The sequence below is a fragment of the Dromaius novaehollandiae genome, chromosome 9 (assembly GCF_036370855.1).
Source record: "Dromaius novaehollandiae isolate bDroNov1 chromosome 9, bDroNov1.hap1, whole genome shotgun sequence".
Lineage (NCBI taxonomy): Eukaryota > Metazoa > Chordata > Aves > Casuariiformes > Dromaiidae > Dromaius > Dromaius novaehollandiae.
In genome coordinates this window covers 3,623,151-3,638,722 of record NC_088106.1, presented here as the reverse complement: position 1 = coordinate 3,638,722, position 15,572 = coordinate 3,623,151, and the positions used below count along the sequence as shown (strand labels likewise).

At 39.5% G+C, this 15,572-nt stretch overlaps 2 protein-coding genes across 7 annotated transcripts in view; one reads left to right on the top strand and one right to left on the bottom strand.

Annotated features, from left to right (window-relative positions):
- Positions 1–15,572, bottom strand: part of B3GALNT1 (beta-1,3-N-acetylgalactosaminyltransferase 1 (Globoside blood group)) — a 49,557-nt gene that overhangs the window by 21,276 nt on the left and 12,709 nt on the right. Inside the window, exons 1-2 of one of the 6 annotated variants that reach the window (XM_064516574.1) lie at positions 4,056–4,179; positions 1,213–1,288 (exon numbers count right to left, since the gene is read on the bottom strand). The exons of 3 other annotated variants lie outside the window; for them this stretch is intronic. The gene's annotated coding sequence lies outside the window, so the exon portion shown is untranslated. Of the gene's footprint in view, positions 1–1,146; positions 1,289–4,055; positions 4,180–15,572 lie in introns of those variants that run through there. 2 more of the 6 variants (XM_064516572.1, XM_026105723.2) reach the window with 2 other exon arrangements.
- ARL14 (ADP ribosylation factor like GTPase 14) lies at positions 7,734–8,321 on the top strand. The gene has a single exon (XM_026105726.2). The coding sequence runs from the start codon at positions 7,737–7,739 to the stop codon at positions 8,319–8,321; it is 585 nt and encodes a 194-aa protein (XP_025961511.1). The 5' UTR covers positions 7,734–7,736.

Genomic DNA, 15,572 nt, shown 5'->3' with positions numbered 1-15,572 from the left:
ATAACCTTCTGGAATTTAGGTGAATTTGATTTGCCAGAGCCCTCCTGCCTTGTATTTCTGCGTATGATTTGACCTTAAATAGATGATCCTTTAAAGCAAGTATTTGGACTCTATTTCATCAGTGATGCATCATGCATCACTTACAATGTATTACAGCCATTTTATACAAATAGCTAAGGAACAGAAGAATTTCAGACTGATCTCTCTCAAAAGTGCATTACTTCAAAAATACTAAGGGGCTAACAGGAATCAATTCTTCATTGGAGGTATCTCACACAATTACAGATGAACAAGTGAGTTTCACTAAGAACTTCCTAAAATTATTGATGATCTTTCCCTAGTTTATAAAATGCTTACAAACTCAGATTTTTTTTGTGAATTCTTTTACCTCCACATGGATTAAACATATATAAGCAAAATGAAACTAAAGTTTGGCAAGTGTAGAGGAAGCTATCAGAGGGACTGTCCACACTATAAGTAATTTAGGGAAGCTGATTACAACCGCAAAACACTCGAGAAGGTTTTCCCTCCTTATATGGGATCCAAACCGATATTTACTTCCCAGCTTTACGGGAAGAAACAAAGAAGCTACTTAATTCTTCTCTCTTCATACGCCATCCTGATTTTTATCGAACAATATGCAAAATACATACTAGAAGAAAATAATAACCTAAGTTATATACCAGTGCTTCAGTGCTTATGTATTGGATTTTAAATAAATAGTATTTTTCAGGGTTTGATGATCAACTTAAAGGAAAAATATCAAAGTTTGGTCAGTTCTTGACATCTTGAAAGAAAAAAATTCTGTCGATAAAAATCTCAATTCCTTATTGACAAAAAGTTTGATTCTAAGACATTTTGAACAACAGAATTAGAGACGAATACCCGATCTAATAAGCAATTAAAAATCTGGGAAGAGAGTAAATCAGCAATTCAATTTCTTTGCCCACACTGTGCAAAACACAATCATCTTAAAGCTATCAGATCTTCATTAAAAGCCTGCACGACATGGGATCCTGAAAAAGCATTATAAAATGCTTAGTATTATGCTGTATGAATCCTAATGAGTTAGGAATCCTACTATGAAACTACAAAATTTCACAGTCTAGTTCCCACAAACGCTGCTGTTCTTAAAATAAATCTTACCCATGTTATCCTTTCCAGCCTCTCCACCACCTTGCTCTCAGGAACACCAATGCTAAATTGTCTTACCATTTTGGAAACACAGCAACTGGCAATTCTTGCACTTGTGAAATTTCAACAACTACCACATATGCTGAGCATGCAGCTGTGAAAGTGAGAAAACAGAAGAATGGATAACAGTAAATGAGTTGCTTACTCCAGCAGACAATCAGTGGCCATTCACACAGCAGAGGGCAGCAGCACCAATCTCATGAAAGAAGCACCAAACAGCAGGATTAGCTCCCTCAAAAAAGCAGGATGATCAACAATGCACACTGCATTTTTTGGATAAATAAAGCTACATTCCCCAAGTGATAAGCTAAAATGGTTGCAAGCTAGTACAGCTTCACCAAAATAAAGCTTTTATAATGTTGAAGTGGTAGAAACTGCACTCCCAAAACATTAGCTATTTAGTGTAGTGCTGAAAACTTACAATAAGGGCAGTCACCTTCCAAAATCAGTAAGCACAGCACTCTGGCTACAAGCACACACAAAATAATAAAAGTGCCAATAAAATGAGAAAACCTAATCACAGCAGGTAACAAAAGAGTCCTGTCTCTTTTCATTCCAAATCCTTAAGCCAAAGAGTCATCCAAAGCAATGAGATTGAGCTGATGTGGTTTGACAGGTCACTTAGTAATTTTGGTAGGAGGTGGTAAAGTTGCAGAAATTACAGATGTGCCCATGACAGGTTCTCTACTACTTCTCTACTCCATTTTTCTGCATTATTTGCTTTCTAGTTGTACTGTCATATGATAGGAGAGGCAGCAGGGAGCAATGTCAGTTCAAAAATTCTTTTCGGAGAAACAGTTTCATTTGCTTGCAAGATCACAGCTTGCTGGCAGGACTCAAACTTAAGTTTGAGGTTATGCTGACAGATCAAACAGATCAATTTTAAGACAATCACATTTAAGGCAAGATGTGCTAGACACGCTCTATAGTAATTTTAGATGCATTCCTCACACTTTGCTATAGCTAGGGTAGTATCTAGTGCAGACATTCTCGACAGGAAAAAAGTGGCAAACTGTCACAGTCATTACATTCTAGCAATTATAATAATAACCAATGGATAGTTCAATTTAAAGATAAAAAGCACCTAACATATTTGTAATGACGGGTGTATACAAACAGAAATTAAGTCTTTTTTTCAGTCACCACCACAAATCACTTGGAAAGGTATCAAAGTTATTGGCCTCTCGTTTTCTTCATATGGCTTGCTAACAATAGGAGCTTGGGGTATTTTTGCAAGATGCTAGGCTATGCGGATAAGTAAGTTCAAAGGATATTAACACAATAACACTATAAAAAATACTTTAAATAACCTTTAAAAATGACTTGCTATCACTTCAAGTCATCCAAACAATCCTAATTTTCTTTTCTAGGCAATTTTCCAGTATGTAGAGAGTATCTAAGGAGTAAACAGCCCAAAAGGTAGCATTAAGAGGAAATCTACTGCCCCCTGCTGAAATTACACAAAACAGAGTTAAATTCCTCTCATTTTTATATTAAAAAAAATTAAAACATGGTGATAGAATATTTTGTATTCATACACTAGGTTCCTGAGACACAGTCCTTCTGAACTATGCATCTGGACGTGTATGTCATTCTAAGCTCAATGTTCGATTCCAGTGAAAAATAAGGAAATAAGAAAAACAGGAAGAGAAAAAAAATGAAAGAAACCAGGATCTTTACAGCTCAGTTTATTCTAACACAAGAGCACAAAAACTGAAATAAATAAATCTGCTCTCCTACTGAGCAGCATTGATAGTGCAGAGTTATGGTTCTCCAAGTACCTTCACTCTCCTTTTCTGTGATTTAGTGTTTGCCTTTCCTTTGTATATAGTTTTCAGAACTAATTTTCTTTTAATAATTACCATACATTTATAAAACACTTTTTCCTGGATGGGTGTATTTCTTTCCCTTAACTCTATTTCAGTGTATTTTACTTCTGAATCTGCTTTATGGGGAAGAACTGCAAGCAGCCCAGTTTCATCAACATACCTCAGTTCTGCATTAGCCACTGATGTTAAAGGATTCTGGAGTTAATAGACCAGTGAAAAGTAGGAGATAAAAATATTTTAACATGTCAATGTACTTAAAATGTACTTATTGATAAATAATTTTAACATGAGCTTTATTTAGCTATTCCAACCAAAGCCAAATATTTGAGAAACCCTGCAAACAGTATTCTGAAAACATCCCCCAAATACTGCATGAGCACGATTAAGGAAGTGCCTTTATTTTTATTGCTTAAGTGCCTGCGTTATTACCCTTTTGCCTAGGACGTGTTTCGGCGTTTGGAAGAACGAAGTAACCTGCTCAACCGCATCCCTGCCGGCCAGGGAGCTCCTTCCATCCTCCTGCTCCTCTAACCCACGAGTTTGCAGCGGCCTTGCACCTCCCGGCCGCGGCGCCTCGGGAGGCCTTGCCTTGCGGTCGGGGTGATCACATTCAACCCCCTCCTCGGCGGATTTCAGAAATACACCCCCAGGCACGCTATCTGCTTTCCTCCACGAGCAGCCGAGCGTTTTAACGCTGCCCCCTCTGAAAATCCGGGAGGGGGGGGGGGGGGGCGCCTGGCCCTTCCCCGCTGGAAGTGCGCGACAATAACACAGGTTATCGAGGGCGGCTGTGGCCTCCCGACCCTCTCTCGTGAACCTAATACCAGATAACAGCGTTACATGACACGCCCCGGTACCGGCCAAGAGAGCCACCGCGGAGCCCACGCGTCCCTTCAGGCAGGCCGCGCCGCGGGGAGCCCGCCTCGCCCCCTGCCACGGCCCGGTCCAGCACTCCCCACCCGCCCGCCCGCCGCCTGCGGCTGCCTCCGCCCCGGCGCCCCGAGCCCGCCGCTGCCTCCCCACCGCCCTTACCGTGCTGCGCGGCGCCGCCGCCGCCGCCTCCTGGCCGCTGGGGCGGGCGGGGAGCGCAGGGCGGGGCGAGGCGGGGAACGGCGGGCGGCCGCGCCGCCGCGCAACGGCCGCCGGGCCTCGCGCCTCACGCGCAACGGTTGCTGCGCCTCGCGCCTCACGCGCAACGGCCGCCGGGCCTCGCGCCTCACGCGCAACGGTTGCTGCGCCTCGCGCCTCACGCGCAACGGCCGCCGGGCCTCGCGCCTCACGGGCGACGACCGCCGGGTCTCGCGCCTCACGCGCAACGGTTGCTGCGCCTCGCGCCTCACGCGCAACGGCCGCCGCGTCTCGCGCCTCACGCGCAACGGCCGCCGCGCCTCCAGGCAAAGTGCGGCCCTGAGGGCGCCCTTCGGAAGCGATGGCTGAGTCCTGAGGGAGGCAGTTACAGAGCCAGGCTGTGGCGGGTGCCGAGAAATGACAGCCTGCTCGCAGGGTGCGGCGTGGACATCGGGGCTAACAGTGAAGGACAGAATTACTCGCAGGAAGGATCCTGCTTCTCATCCTGAGGGCCTGCAACAGGCCTCGGGTGCAATAAATGGCTTTCTGGCTTTCTGGCTAACCACAGTCTGTTACCCTGCCTGATTGGTTCCTAGCGGTGCGTGCGGTCCCTTGCAGACCCCACCACACTCACTTTTTAAAATTTGCAGCCTTGTAGGTATGAGATCAAAGCTTGCAGATTCTAGGAGAGCAGAGACATAGGCTTTCAAATTGCTCTTGGCCTCTTGCTTTACCTAATGTAATTGCTCTTTGTGAAGATTCACTCTCAAGCATCCCTAAATTATTATATATCCCTTGTTATCAAAGCGTGCAGTAGTTATGGAATATCCCAGTTTGACAGAGATTTGAGAAAATAGCCTGAATTTCATGAAGGTTCCCATTTAAGCTAGGGGATGGCTTTCAGAAATGAGGAATATGGTGGGTCATTACTAAATTCCTACCGAGCTGCTATTTGGATGCCTCCTTGGCAATGCCCTGTGGTGCTGCGTTCCTCATAGCGACTTGCGATGTAAACGCCTGGACCACCAGTCCGAGGAGTCTGGGTCTCCACTCCGCTTGGAGATAGACACCTAAGTAGTTTATCTGGAAAATTTATTGTGTGAAGTTTCTGAGTTCAGATTAATTTATGGCAAGTCAACTGTCCCAATTTTATTACTACTTTTTTTTTTTTAACTGAATATAAATGCAAACCTAACAAGCAAAATAGTCTCACCCTTACTAAGCAAATTCACCTTTGGACAAGTCAAAGGTAGTTCCTCCTTTTTTCAAACGCTTGTCTTTCTGTGCAAATGTAGATCACTTCTCACGGTTTGAACTACCCAGCCTGTTGTATACCAGAGCACAGTTTGCTCCAGATTTGTACCTCAAGTGTCATTTCACGTGTCTACAGGTGAAAGCTGTGTGTGACCTTTTGAAAGATGTGACCCTACGGTAACATAAAAACCAGAAAGGATGTGAGTGAGGTTCTGTTTTCATCTTATACTGGTCTGCCACAAACTGCCTTGGAATCCATCCTTATTCAGATTGTAATTTTTATACTCCGGAGTAACACAGGAAATTATTATTAGAAGTGGGCCTGAAGGACAAAAATCTGTGTATGAACCAGATAACTGATGTTTGACTCAGGTACAGTTAACTGCAACAACATTGTGTCTTCAAAAACTACCTGTTCTGTCCTGGATAGAAATTTAATTCACTTGTAAAAAGTCAGACATTGCTTAATGAGCTTCTTTGAAGTGACAGTCTGATTTAATAATAGTTGAGACCACAAATATCAAATACAGTTGGAGCAAACATGCAGAGCAGAGAACTGTAAGTTATCTTTAGATCGCAGCACTACGCAAAGATGCAGATAATCCATCCATTCTGTCACAGCTTGCACAGAAGGGAAGTTTTGCCCTTTATCAAGATAACCATATTTCAAAGGAAATGACATGCTATTTTGCAGGGAATTATGATTCATTTGACTGAGTTAACAATGTGCTTTGCATAGTTTCCTGTCTCCCCATCTTTCAATTCATTCATATACATTATTTATAAAGAAAGGCAAACACTTTCCTCCATGGTTTAATATATCATGATCTTCTCTTGAAAGAAATCCTATACATATTCTATACATGTTATTAAATATGAAAAATGTACAGCAGTCCTACAATGAGTATGTCACTGTAATCTTCTGTTGTCCCCAATTAGGAGTTCTGCTATAACCCTTTCAGCTTAAAGAGAGACTAGACTGTAACTTGGCTATCGAGAGAGAGGTTTATTTTACAGAACATGTATAATACTTGGGCAACCAATGTCATAATTATCAAAACGACTGCCCTGTCAGTCAGCGGTTCATTTGGCCAGATAGCCTTTACATCTTATTCCTCTTTATATAGTTCTTGAAGCGAAGACAAGTGGTAATACTAACTACTAGTCCATCTGAGTGCAAGGGCAAATAAGTATTGCGAAAATGATCAGTCTGCATTATACTAGCCCTACACGGATCTACTAGCTGTCAAAAAGAACTGAGACTCAATATGAATTAAGTAATATTAGACTCAATTTTCAATTCCTTCTCTTTATCATTCTACTATTTAGAATGCTGGCAAAAATGATTGAGACAGTTATTTCCCCTCTTCTGACTCCTTTCTTGTAAGAAATCTTGGTCATAATATCAGTGTGCAACAGCAGACTAGATCATAATAAAGCTAATACATATTTTTAATTTCAGGTAGCTGAATCTCAGCCATGACCAGATCATAAGACCTGTATTTAATTTCCAATGTGCAGAGTGCGGTTAACAAAAATTTTCAAAAAAACGTAACTCACCTAGTTTACACCTCTAATACTACAGTCAAAGCAGACAGCCTGACATATGAATGAGCAGGAAGAAAAATAACAGAGTAAAAGTTAGCCACCTTTAGAGCAGAAAAACTTTTAAATCAAGTTCTGCTATGGTTGATCGAGTCCATGTATCTATATAGATTTATGTTAGAAACCACTTGAGATTAATCTGTTGCTGATAGATGAGATACACTGATAAATCCATGTACCTTGTCATTTCATGGATTGTTAATTATGCACAAACCTGTAAGATCTCCCCTCCTCAATGACTGTGTTTATATTAGGTTTCTTTTCCAAAAAGGATGCTGATAGAGTAATAAAGTCCTTTCTCTCCGGGTACACACTGAAACAGTGGGAGGGAGCTAATGATTCCTAGCTCACAGGATGACGGAGTATAACCAGACCACTGCTGGTTCAGCATACAAAATTTTATAATAGATGATCAGTTCTTAAATTCTAGAGAAGGATGATCTTGTAACTATGGTTCACTGTTCAAACATGCTCAAAGCCTGTAACCTTTGGGCTCTGTGACCAATCAGTACATTACTCATAGTTGTTCCACCCACAGGCTTGGCACTGAACATTACACCTTCATAAATATCATTTGCTTTTTATCAAGTTGATAAAAGCCAGAATGTATTTGTACAGAGCTTTTCTTTATTTTTCGTAGCACAAGGCTGCTTCTTCCTCTTCCTCTTCCTTACACTTTGTGCTTCATCTCACGGAGGAAGAAAGAAGGCTTACTGACAAAAATTGGCTTCACAGAAGACAGCAAATACCATCTTTAAAGGCTTAATACAGGATACCACAGCATAAATGGGCCTCCACAACACCAAAGACTCCAAAGTCAAACAAGGCAATATATTAATGTTAGGACTTGATTCTGCAGGAAAATCTACGCTATTGTACAAGTTAAAGTACAACGATGTTTTTCTAACAATTCCAACAATTGGCTTTAATGTTGATATGATTGAAACCGAGAAGGATTTTTCATTGACCTTTTGGGATGTTGGAGGACAACAAGAAATGAGGCGGCTTTGGTGCAATTTCTTGGAAAATGCAGATGGGCTTCTGTATGTTGTGGATAGCTCTGATAAGCAACGTCTGGAAGAATCAAAGAAAGAATTTGAACTCATTTTAAAGAACGAATTTATTAAGAGTGTACCAGTAGTTCTGCTAGCAAACAAACAGGATTTGCCTGGAGCTGTGAATGCTGAGGAAGTAACCAGGAGATTCAACATGAAAAAGTACTGCAGTGACAGAAATTGGTATGTACAACCCTGTTGTGCCATCACAGGAGAAGGTTTGTCAGAAGCTCTCCAAAGACTAACTGTATTTGTAAAAAACCACAGGAGATCAAAGGATACTTCTACAATTTTTAAGCAAAATGAAAACCTTTAAGAATTTCTATCATCAAATTCTGGTGAATGTTAATCAGCATATTTTGTTGTACAGACTAAATCTGAAAATGCTTGATTCTGGAGAAACTCTTTAAATAAATATTTATAAAGCACTTTTAGATTTTATCATTTTACCTGCGTATGCTTCTGAGATACTATTCTGCAGTACTTTAATTATCGATAGTATACTTGGGGTTATTCAACTCAGAAGTGTGGCAGTGAATGATTAAAAAGGCAGAGCTGACCTTCTGAATTTTAGCAAGTGGAAACAAAATAGGTGAGCAGTGCTTAAAATGCTTCAGTATTTTGTCAAAAAGCACAATAGCCAACATAAGTGGTTCATTCAGCAAGAAAAGCAAGAGATAAAATGTTGTTTCAATGTTGTGCTCTGTGGATGTACTTCTCATGTAAAAATACAGTTATTTTAGACCTTAAACTCTTAGTTACATACCTGTGAACCTATGAATTTGAAATAGTTGTTTCAAATGTACTGCAAATGTCAATGTTCTGCATTTTAGAACCTAATCCTCCATATCGATCGTCACAATCAGGATCAAGTCTTCACCAAGCCACAGACAAAATTTAGTTCATGTGTTATTTGTAAGGTGTAGTTTTGATGTCACTTTGTTAAAGATTTCCATGTATCTGCTTCTTTGTTTCTGTACTGCTGTTTGCTGTCATTAGCCACCAGCAGGACTATGGAAGCCAGCATGGGATCAGTCCAGCGAAGTGCTGATCTCTGCTGCGCATGGGGAGGAGGAGGAGGAGGAGCAGGCTGGTTGGAAAGTTTTTATCAATCTTCATGGATTGTCTCCTGCCTTTACTGAAGCCACCTGAGATCGTTACTGATAAATTTTGTTCTGATGAAATTTGACATAAAAAGTGACAAAAATGGCTAATCCTATTACTACAGTTTTTAGAAAAATTGCCAAATGAATCTTTCCATTCAGATTTCCTGATTCATTAAGGAGTGAATTAGTATTCTGAATGCCATTAAGGTAACAACAGATTGATAACTAGAAGAAGACTAATTGAACTGTATCGACCATCAAAAACAGTTTAAATGCTAAGGCTAAAAAGTTAATAGAACCTGCTCTTTTAAAAATAAGAGAAAAGAGACCATCTAATTACTGGCTATACACTCACAGTAAATCCAGACCATTTATTTTTGCCTTCTTGAGCAATCTCTGCAGAGATAGGATGCTCCTGTGCTTAGGATGCTTGCTTAGGTAGCTGTATTTTTTTTCCCTACACGCACCACAATCTTTGACCGTGGGCTAGTCATTTAATCACTCTGTGCCTCAGCAGTCCCTTGGCAAAATGAGTTTCCCAGTTATGCTCACTGAAAAAGTTGCGGCACAGGTCAGCTTGTGTGCTTTTCTCTTGTGACAAAAGGTATATGCCAAATAATTCATGTTAGAAGTTTACAGGTAGTTCTTACTAATAAAAAGCAGGAATTTCTAGTTGTAGAAGGGTGAAGCAGAAAGAAGAGCAGACATACGCTGTTGTTTCATGCATATATTATTCAAAGATGAAAAGTCATCAGGTGAATTTGCTGAAATACTAAACAAAGGACAGTTTCTCAACAGAAGTTATTAATGCTGACAGTAAATACCATGGGCTAGACCCTAAGTCATGTTGAGACTACATTTCTAAATGGAGAGCACGTATTTAGACTTGTCATTGCTCAGTCTGATGATTTAGCTTTAATATAAAATATCATCATCTGCCCCCAAAAAGGTAAAAAAAAATAGTCTGCAACAGACTGAGAAATGGGAACATTATTTTTCTAATCTCAATAATTCAATGTTAAATAATGTAGTATTTTAGATTAATACATTTATAAACATTTGCATGTGCAGGTTACATATTTAATTCTCCCACTAGTTTAATCTAATCATGTATCTATCATAAATCTGAATCTAGTTCACTGGCCTCAGGACCTCCTCAGGGAGAAATACTCCTTGAGAGATTTAATGAGAATTCACCAGGGTCTCTAATTAGGCAAGAAGCAAGTTTTGAAGGGAGAAATAATGTATTATAATAGACTAGCTAATATAGCTAAAAAGTGAATAAGCTTTCAGGCACACAGTCCCTTTTTCAGGTTATCAAATTAGATGAAATGATACTGACATTGATTTGAAGAAAATCTTTTCCATTATACTTCAAAGGAAGCAAAATTGTTCTCTTCACTTTGCAGAATATCATGTATTAAATATTGGGTTTTCTATCTAAGAGCTTGGTGTCCAAAAGAAGTGATACTTTGGCCATGTTATCTGTCCATCTAGACCCCTACTTTTTTGAAGAACTTTTAAACCTGAAATATCAATCAATTTCGACAGAGAAGAGGATTCTCAAAAGAATTACATGCCTAAAAGTTTAATTAAGAAAAGCAGTGAGATAGAGAAAGGTGACCATACTGGTGCCCCCACTGAAGGAAAGGCTGATAAGGTACAAGAGACTAATCCCCTGGGAGATAAATGTTCCATTTCAGTCAAAAGAAAGCCAACAAGAGGACATAAATCCAGAGAACCCAGACTTAATTAGTTCTGCTGCTGCTGGAGTTAGTTGTTTTTTTTCCTGTATTTTATGAATAAATAGCTTAGTTGGGAGCTTCTTCAGGATGAAGAGTTGGTGGACAGAGAATTCACTGTTACAGAACGCCCCCTCCTCTTCTTCCGCACTTGCAGCAAAGCACCTCCCCGAGCACTCACCATGTTTTGTGAAGGGCTCTCGAAAGGCGTATTATGCAGGTGGGAAGATGCGGAGAAGGTGGAACTTCTGGCCACATTCTGCAAGAACATACAGCAGAGCATCCCTGCGGCAGCTTTGCAGCAGGCCCACAGCCACAGGGGCTCATTTTGAAGGAAGGTCAGCTGTCGGAGGTACTGGTGGGGAGCACAGTCCCCTGTGCACCTGCCACAGCCTCTGCGCCTTGGCCCTCATGCTCACCCCAGGGCACTGTTCGGTCCCTATTGGAAGCCTAGAAATTGTCTGACATCCAATCCCATCGTATATTACATGTTAAAATCATAGGAATGAAGTTAAAAAGGCATTTTACAACTTAATCCTCCTGTGGAGAGATTTAGATCTTTTGACTTCTTGGCTGAACAATATAATGACCAGAATTGTCTTTATGTTTCTGATCATAACAGAGTGGAATTTTACTTGAGCTAAAAATGCAATCCATAGTATTGAAAGCATCATTTATTCCTGAACAACTTCATATGGCATGGTTTCATGGCTGATAAAATTAGAGCTAAGCTCTGAGAGAACCTATACAGACCACTTACTAAAAACAGTTTTAGGATTTTTGAAGGGTGCAGGGTGCTTTGAGAAAGAGAGAAATCAGAATATGAAGAGCGCTGCCTTCCTCAGTAGCGGAACCAAAGTCAGACTGGCAAGGCCGTCAATCCGACTGACGAAGCAGCAGATGGGGTAGTCTATGAGTTGAGAAGTTTGCATAGGATGAAAGGAAGGCTTTAAAGAGTGAGGAGCACTAGTCAGCTGCCTATGTGGCTTCTGGTTTTGGAGCTTCTTTCAGTAGCTTTCCTAATAAATCACACCTCAATAACAAACTCATAACCGAGTGTTTCTTGCACTTCCTATTAATGCATATTGGCAGTCTTGTGCAACCGCAATAAAAGCTGTAAAATAATTGTAGCTAAACTGAACGAGTCCTTCAGTGTCTGCTAATATTTCTTACACATGGTTGGCTGTACCTGTTCATTTCTGCTGACAGAATAGTCATCCATGTAGAAATAAATGGCACATATCTGAGATTGTGAAATACAGAAAGGGCAGGATCAGTGATTTGTGAGGCATGTTGTATCCTGTCCCCACTTGAGGCTATCCACTGGGACATGTTTGGGTGGGACAATTTGTAAGTTGACAAATCTGGAGTATGGGGTTTGTCTTTTTGATCAGTCACTGATAAGATTATTGTAGCACAAGATCATGATGAGCCTTCTCAGTTTTGAAATAGCCATAATGGAGCTAATAAGAATTCTAATAATAAACAAAATAGGATTAAGGCTGTTTTAAGGGAAGGTGGGAAGCAGCGCAAGAACCCATTGCAAATTTGGACAGTTAACACTCCATCCTTCTCTATGGAGACAACTCTCTCAGTAACTGAATACTCTGTAGAATCAAATGAAAATGAAGGAACATATTCCTTATCTATTCCTGAGTATAAGGAATGCAGGGCAAAGCTTTTACAACATCACGTAATGCAAGCTTTTACAGCTGTGTGAATTACTCAAAATGTCTCTGTTGCCACCTCCTCCTCCTTTCTGAAAGATGAACTGAAACAACTAAAGGAAAGATTTCTCTATTTAAAACATAATTTCTAAGCCCAGTACACAGAAACACACCATTCTGAAGCACTGTATGCATATAAAATTGTTTTAAACAGGCTTTCTTGGCAAAGTACATCACCCTTGCTGAGTTTTGTGCTGCAACAATTAGACTTCTTACATTTAAAATTAGCTAAAGTATTGCTATTCTACACTCCTGTCTGAAGCACAGACATACAGATTCCAGATATATATTTCAGCAGATCACAAAGTCTAGATTAGTTAAGTGTCTGTAATTCAGGTTGTAAACTCTTGAGGATGGAGACCCTACACATAAAACACCTATCATACTGCAGATACTATTTGCAAGTATGTACTCATAAAACAGTAACATGACTGAAAACACTTCTTACTTTAAACACATATAATTTCAACAAATTGCGCATTATCTTGTGTATCAGTTTCTACAATAATCTGTTTCTTAGCTGTGATAAATATTTTTGTAGCACTCACACACCCACTACACTGCCTGTGTAGGTCCACAGTGTATCTGCAGCGTAATTTCACATTGTGCAGCATTTAATGCTAAGTCAGGCTGTCACCAGGAGACGCCTCCCCATACCCTTTGCCTCCCCTGCGTCCTCCCCCCAGTTACATATTTGCAGTTGTGTGTCTCTGCACAGCAGAGCTGTTCTCACTTTCCCTGTCCTCCACTGATTATCAAAATGGTGATGCCAGTTTCCATGGTCTTTTTAATAGATGTTCATTGAGTGTTTTTGTACTTGCTTTCCTGCTGCTCTTTATACCTGGAAGCAACTGTCCACAAACATTTGCAAAATCATTTGTTTTCTTTCAGATCCTTCCTTAAAGCACTCCTTTCCCGTGATGTATGCAAAAATCCTGACTATACTTGTTACATGTTGTTTTATGTTTTATGATGAGGCCCCTGAATATATCTTCTGATGAGTGTTCTTTTATTATTTCCTTGTGCTCCCCTTCTTTATTCATCTGTTGCCTTTTAGCCTTAGACTGTGCATTCTCTGGTGCAAAGATCATTTTCTCATTCTGTGCTTCATACACTGCCTGACTGATGAGAAGGGCTTCTAGACATTATACTACTGCCATAAGTAACCCAAATCTCATAGGATATCTGCTAAAATAAGTAATTTTGTGATCTTAAATAAATCATTTAGCTCTGAAACCTTTGCCTTGTGTGTTCTTTCTTTTTAGAAAATATACCTGGGGACTACAGCAACTACCTCATTGATTTAGAGAAAGGTTAATCTCCCTAACAATTGTCCTTGACAGTTAAAGGGTAACTGTGCCTTAATCAATAGTTTGCAGTTACTTTATCTAGAGCATACACATTAATCACTGAAGAAAGTTAGTCTCTCAACATTTTCTTAATTGATTCTTAATTCTGAAAAGGTCTAATTTTGTTTAGGACCATCATAAATTTATGCAACAGTCCCTGATTTAATTTTGATACAAGAAAAAAATGTATTGCATTTCGTAAACAACTTAAATTGATGTTAGTTCCTCATCTTTGTACAAGCCTCTCAGGTCTCATGCTCAGGGATCCACCATCGGGTGGATTTTAGTAAGATAATGTACTCTTAAAGACAATGTTACACAAATAACTGACTGAATCCTCACAGTAATTTTAAATAATATTAATCCCAAGTGAGTACGAATAATTAAAAATATGTAACGTTTTATTAAAATTAAATGTTATGGAAATAAAATACAGTAGGTAACATTGTAAAACAAAAAAAAAGCTCTTCCATTTAATCTACATAGGAAAACATTCTTATTTCTTAGAGATCACCTGCTTAGTAAGGGCTATAAACTAAGCCTTTATTTCTTGAAAATTAAGATTTTCCAAGGAATCATTAGGTTCACTGACCATTTAAAATAATTTATTCTCTACACTAATGGGTAAGTAGGTATACACCTTTCTTTCTCTTGTGGTACTAAAAAGCCACCATCGAGTATTAGGGAAAACCCAAACCAAATATTGAAAACCCTTCTCTAAATGTAATAATATCATAAAAAAAACTTGTATACATTTTAGTATTTCAGCACTGAGACATCTTGTGGCATATTACACATACTGCAGTTAATAAAAAGGAAACTATCTGGTTGTAAATTTGAACGGCAACATGAGCTTGAGATTTCTCTATTTTGAGAAGTTTAAACCACCTGGCTAAAAATCCTGTACGTACTTGTTCAACAAAAAAAGGCTAATTACAACATTTATGGGACTTATTTTCAGATATTAAGTATTTATAAACCTGGTAGTAACAATTTGTTAAATTCAAATTTCTGAACTGCAGGAAATATTCACATTTATTTTCATTCCACATTAGGATGAATATTTCAAAATTACACCATTTTGTGGAAGAGAAACTTCAAAATGGAATTTCAATTGGAATTCAAAGTTTCAATGATGCTTACAGTTAAATCCCTCAGCTTTCTAAAATCCAATCATTTAATTCCCATTTACTTAACTAAATGAAATGCCTTATTCTAAATCATTTCAGTGCTCAGTGGATAGAGCACAGGTCTGGAGCTTGGGGAACCTGGCACCTATTCCCAGCTTTGCAACTACCCTTTGTCATGCCCTTGAGTAACTCATATTCTCCCTGCCTCAGTTTCCCCATCTGTGGAGCAGGGATAATGGCACTGGCTTTTTTATGAATTATTCTGAATTCCACTGCAAAAAGCGCTGAATAAAAGGTAAGTAGCATTATTACACATAGTGGCAATATTCTGTTTTGTGGTAGCTGTAGTACCCAGGCCTTCCTTCTCTCTTTAGTGCTGTTATCTTAGCTGGGTTATAAATTCCTTGAATCATATGATTCCAGCACACTCTTAAGAGCAAAATACATCCTGCATTATGGGAGATGTAGTCCTGCAAGGAAATCTGCCCATAACAGTGACTGATGCCTCAGCTG

What these genes read in the sequence shown, in the direction of transcription:
- ARL14 (XM_026105726.2), top strand. Translation starts at nt 7,737, where the DNA reads ATGGGCCTCCACAACACCAAAGACTCCAAAGTCAAACAAGGCAATATA.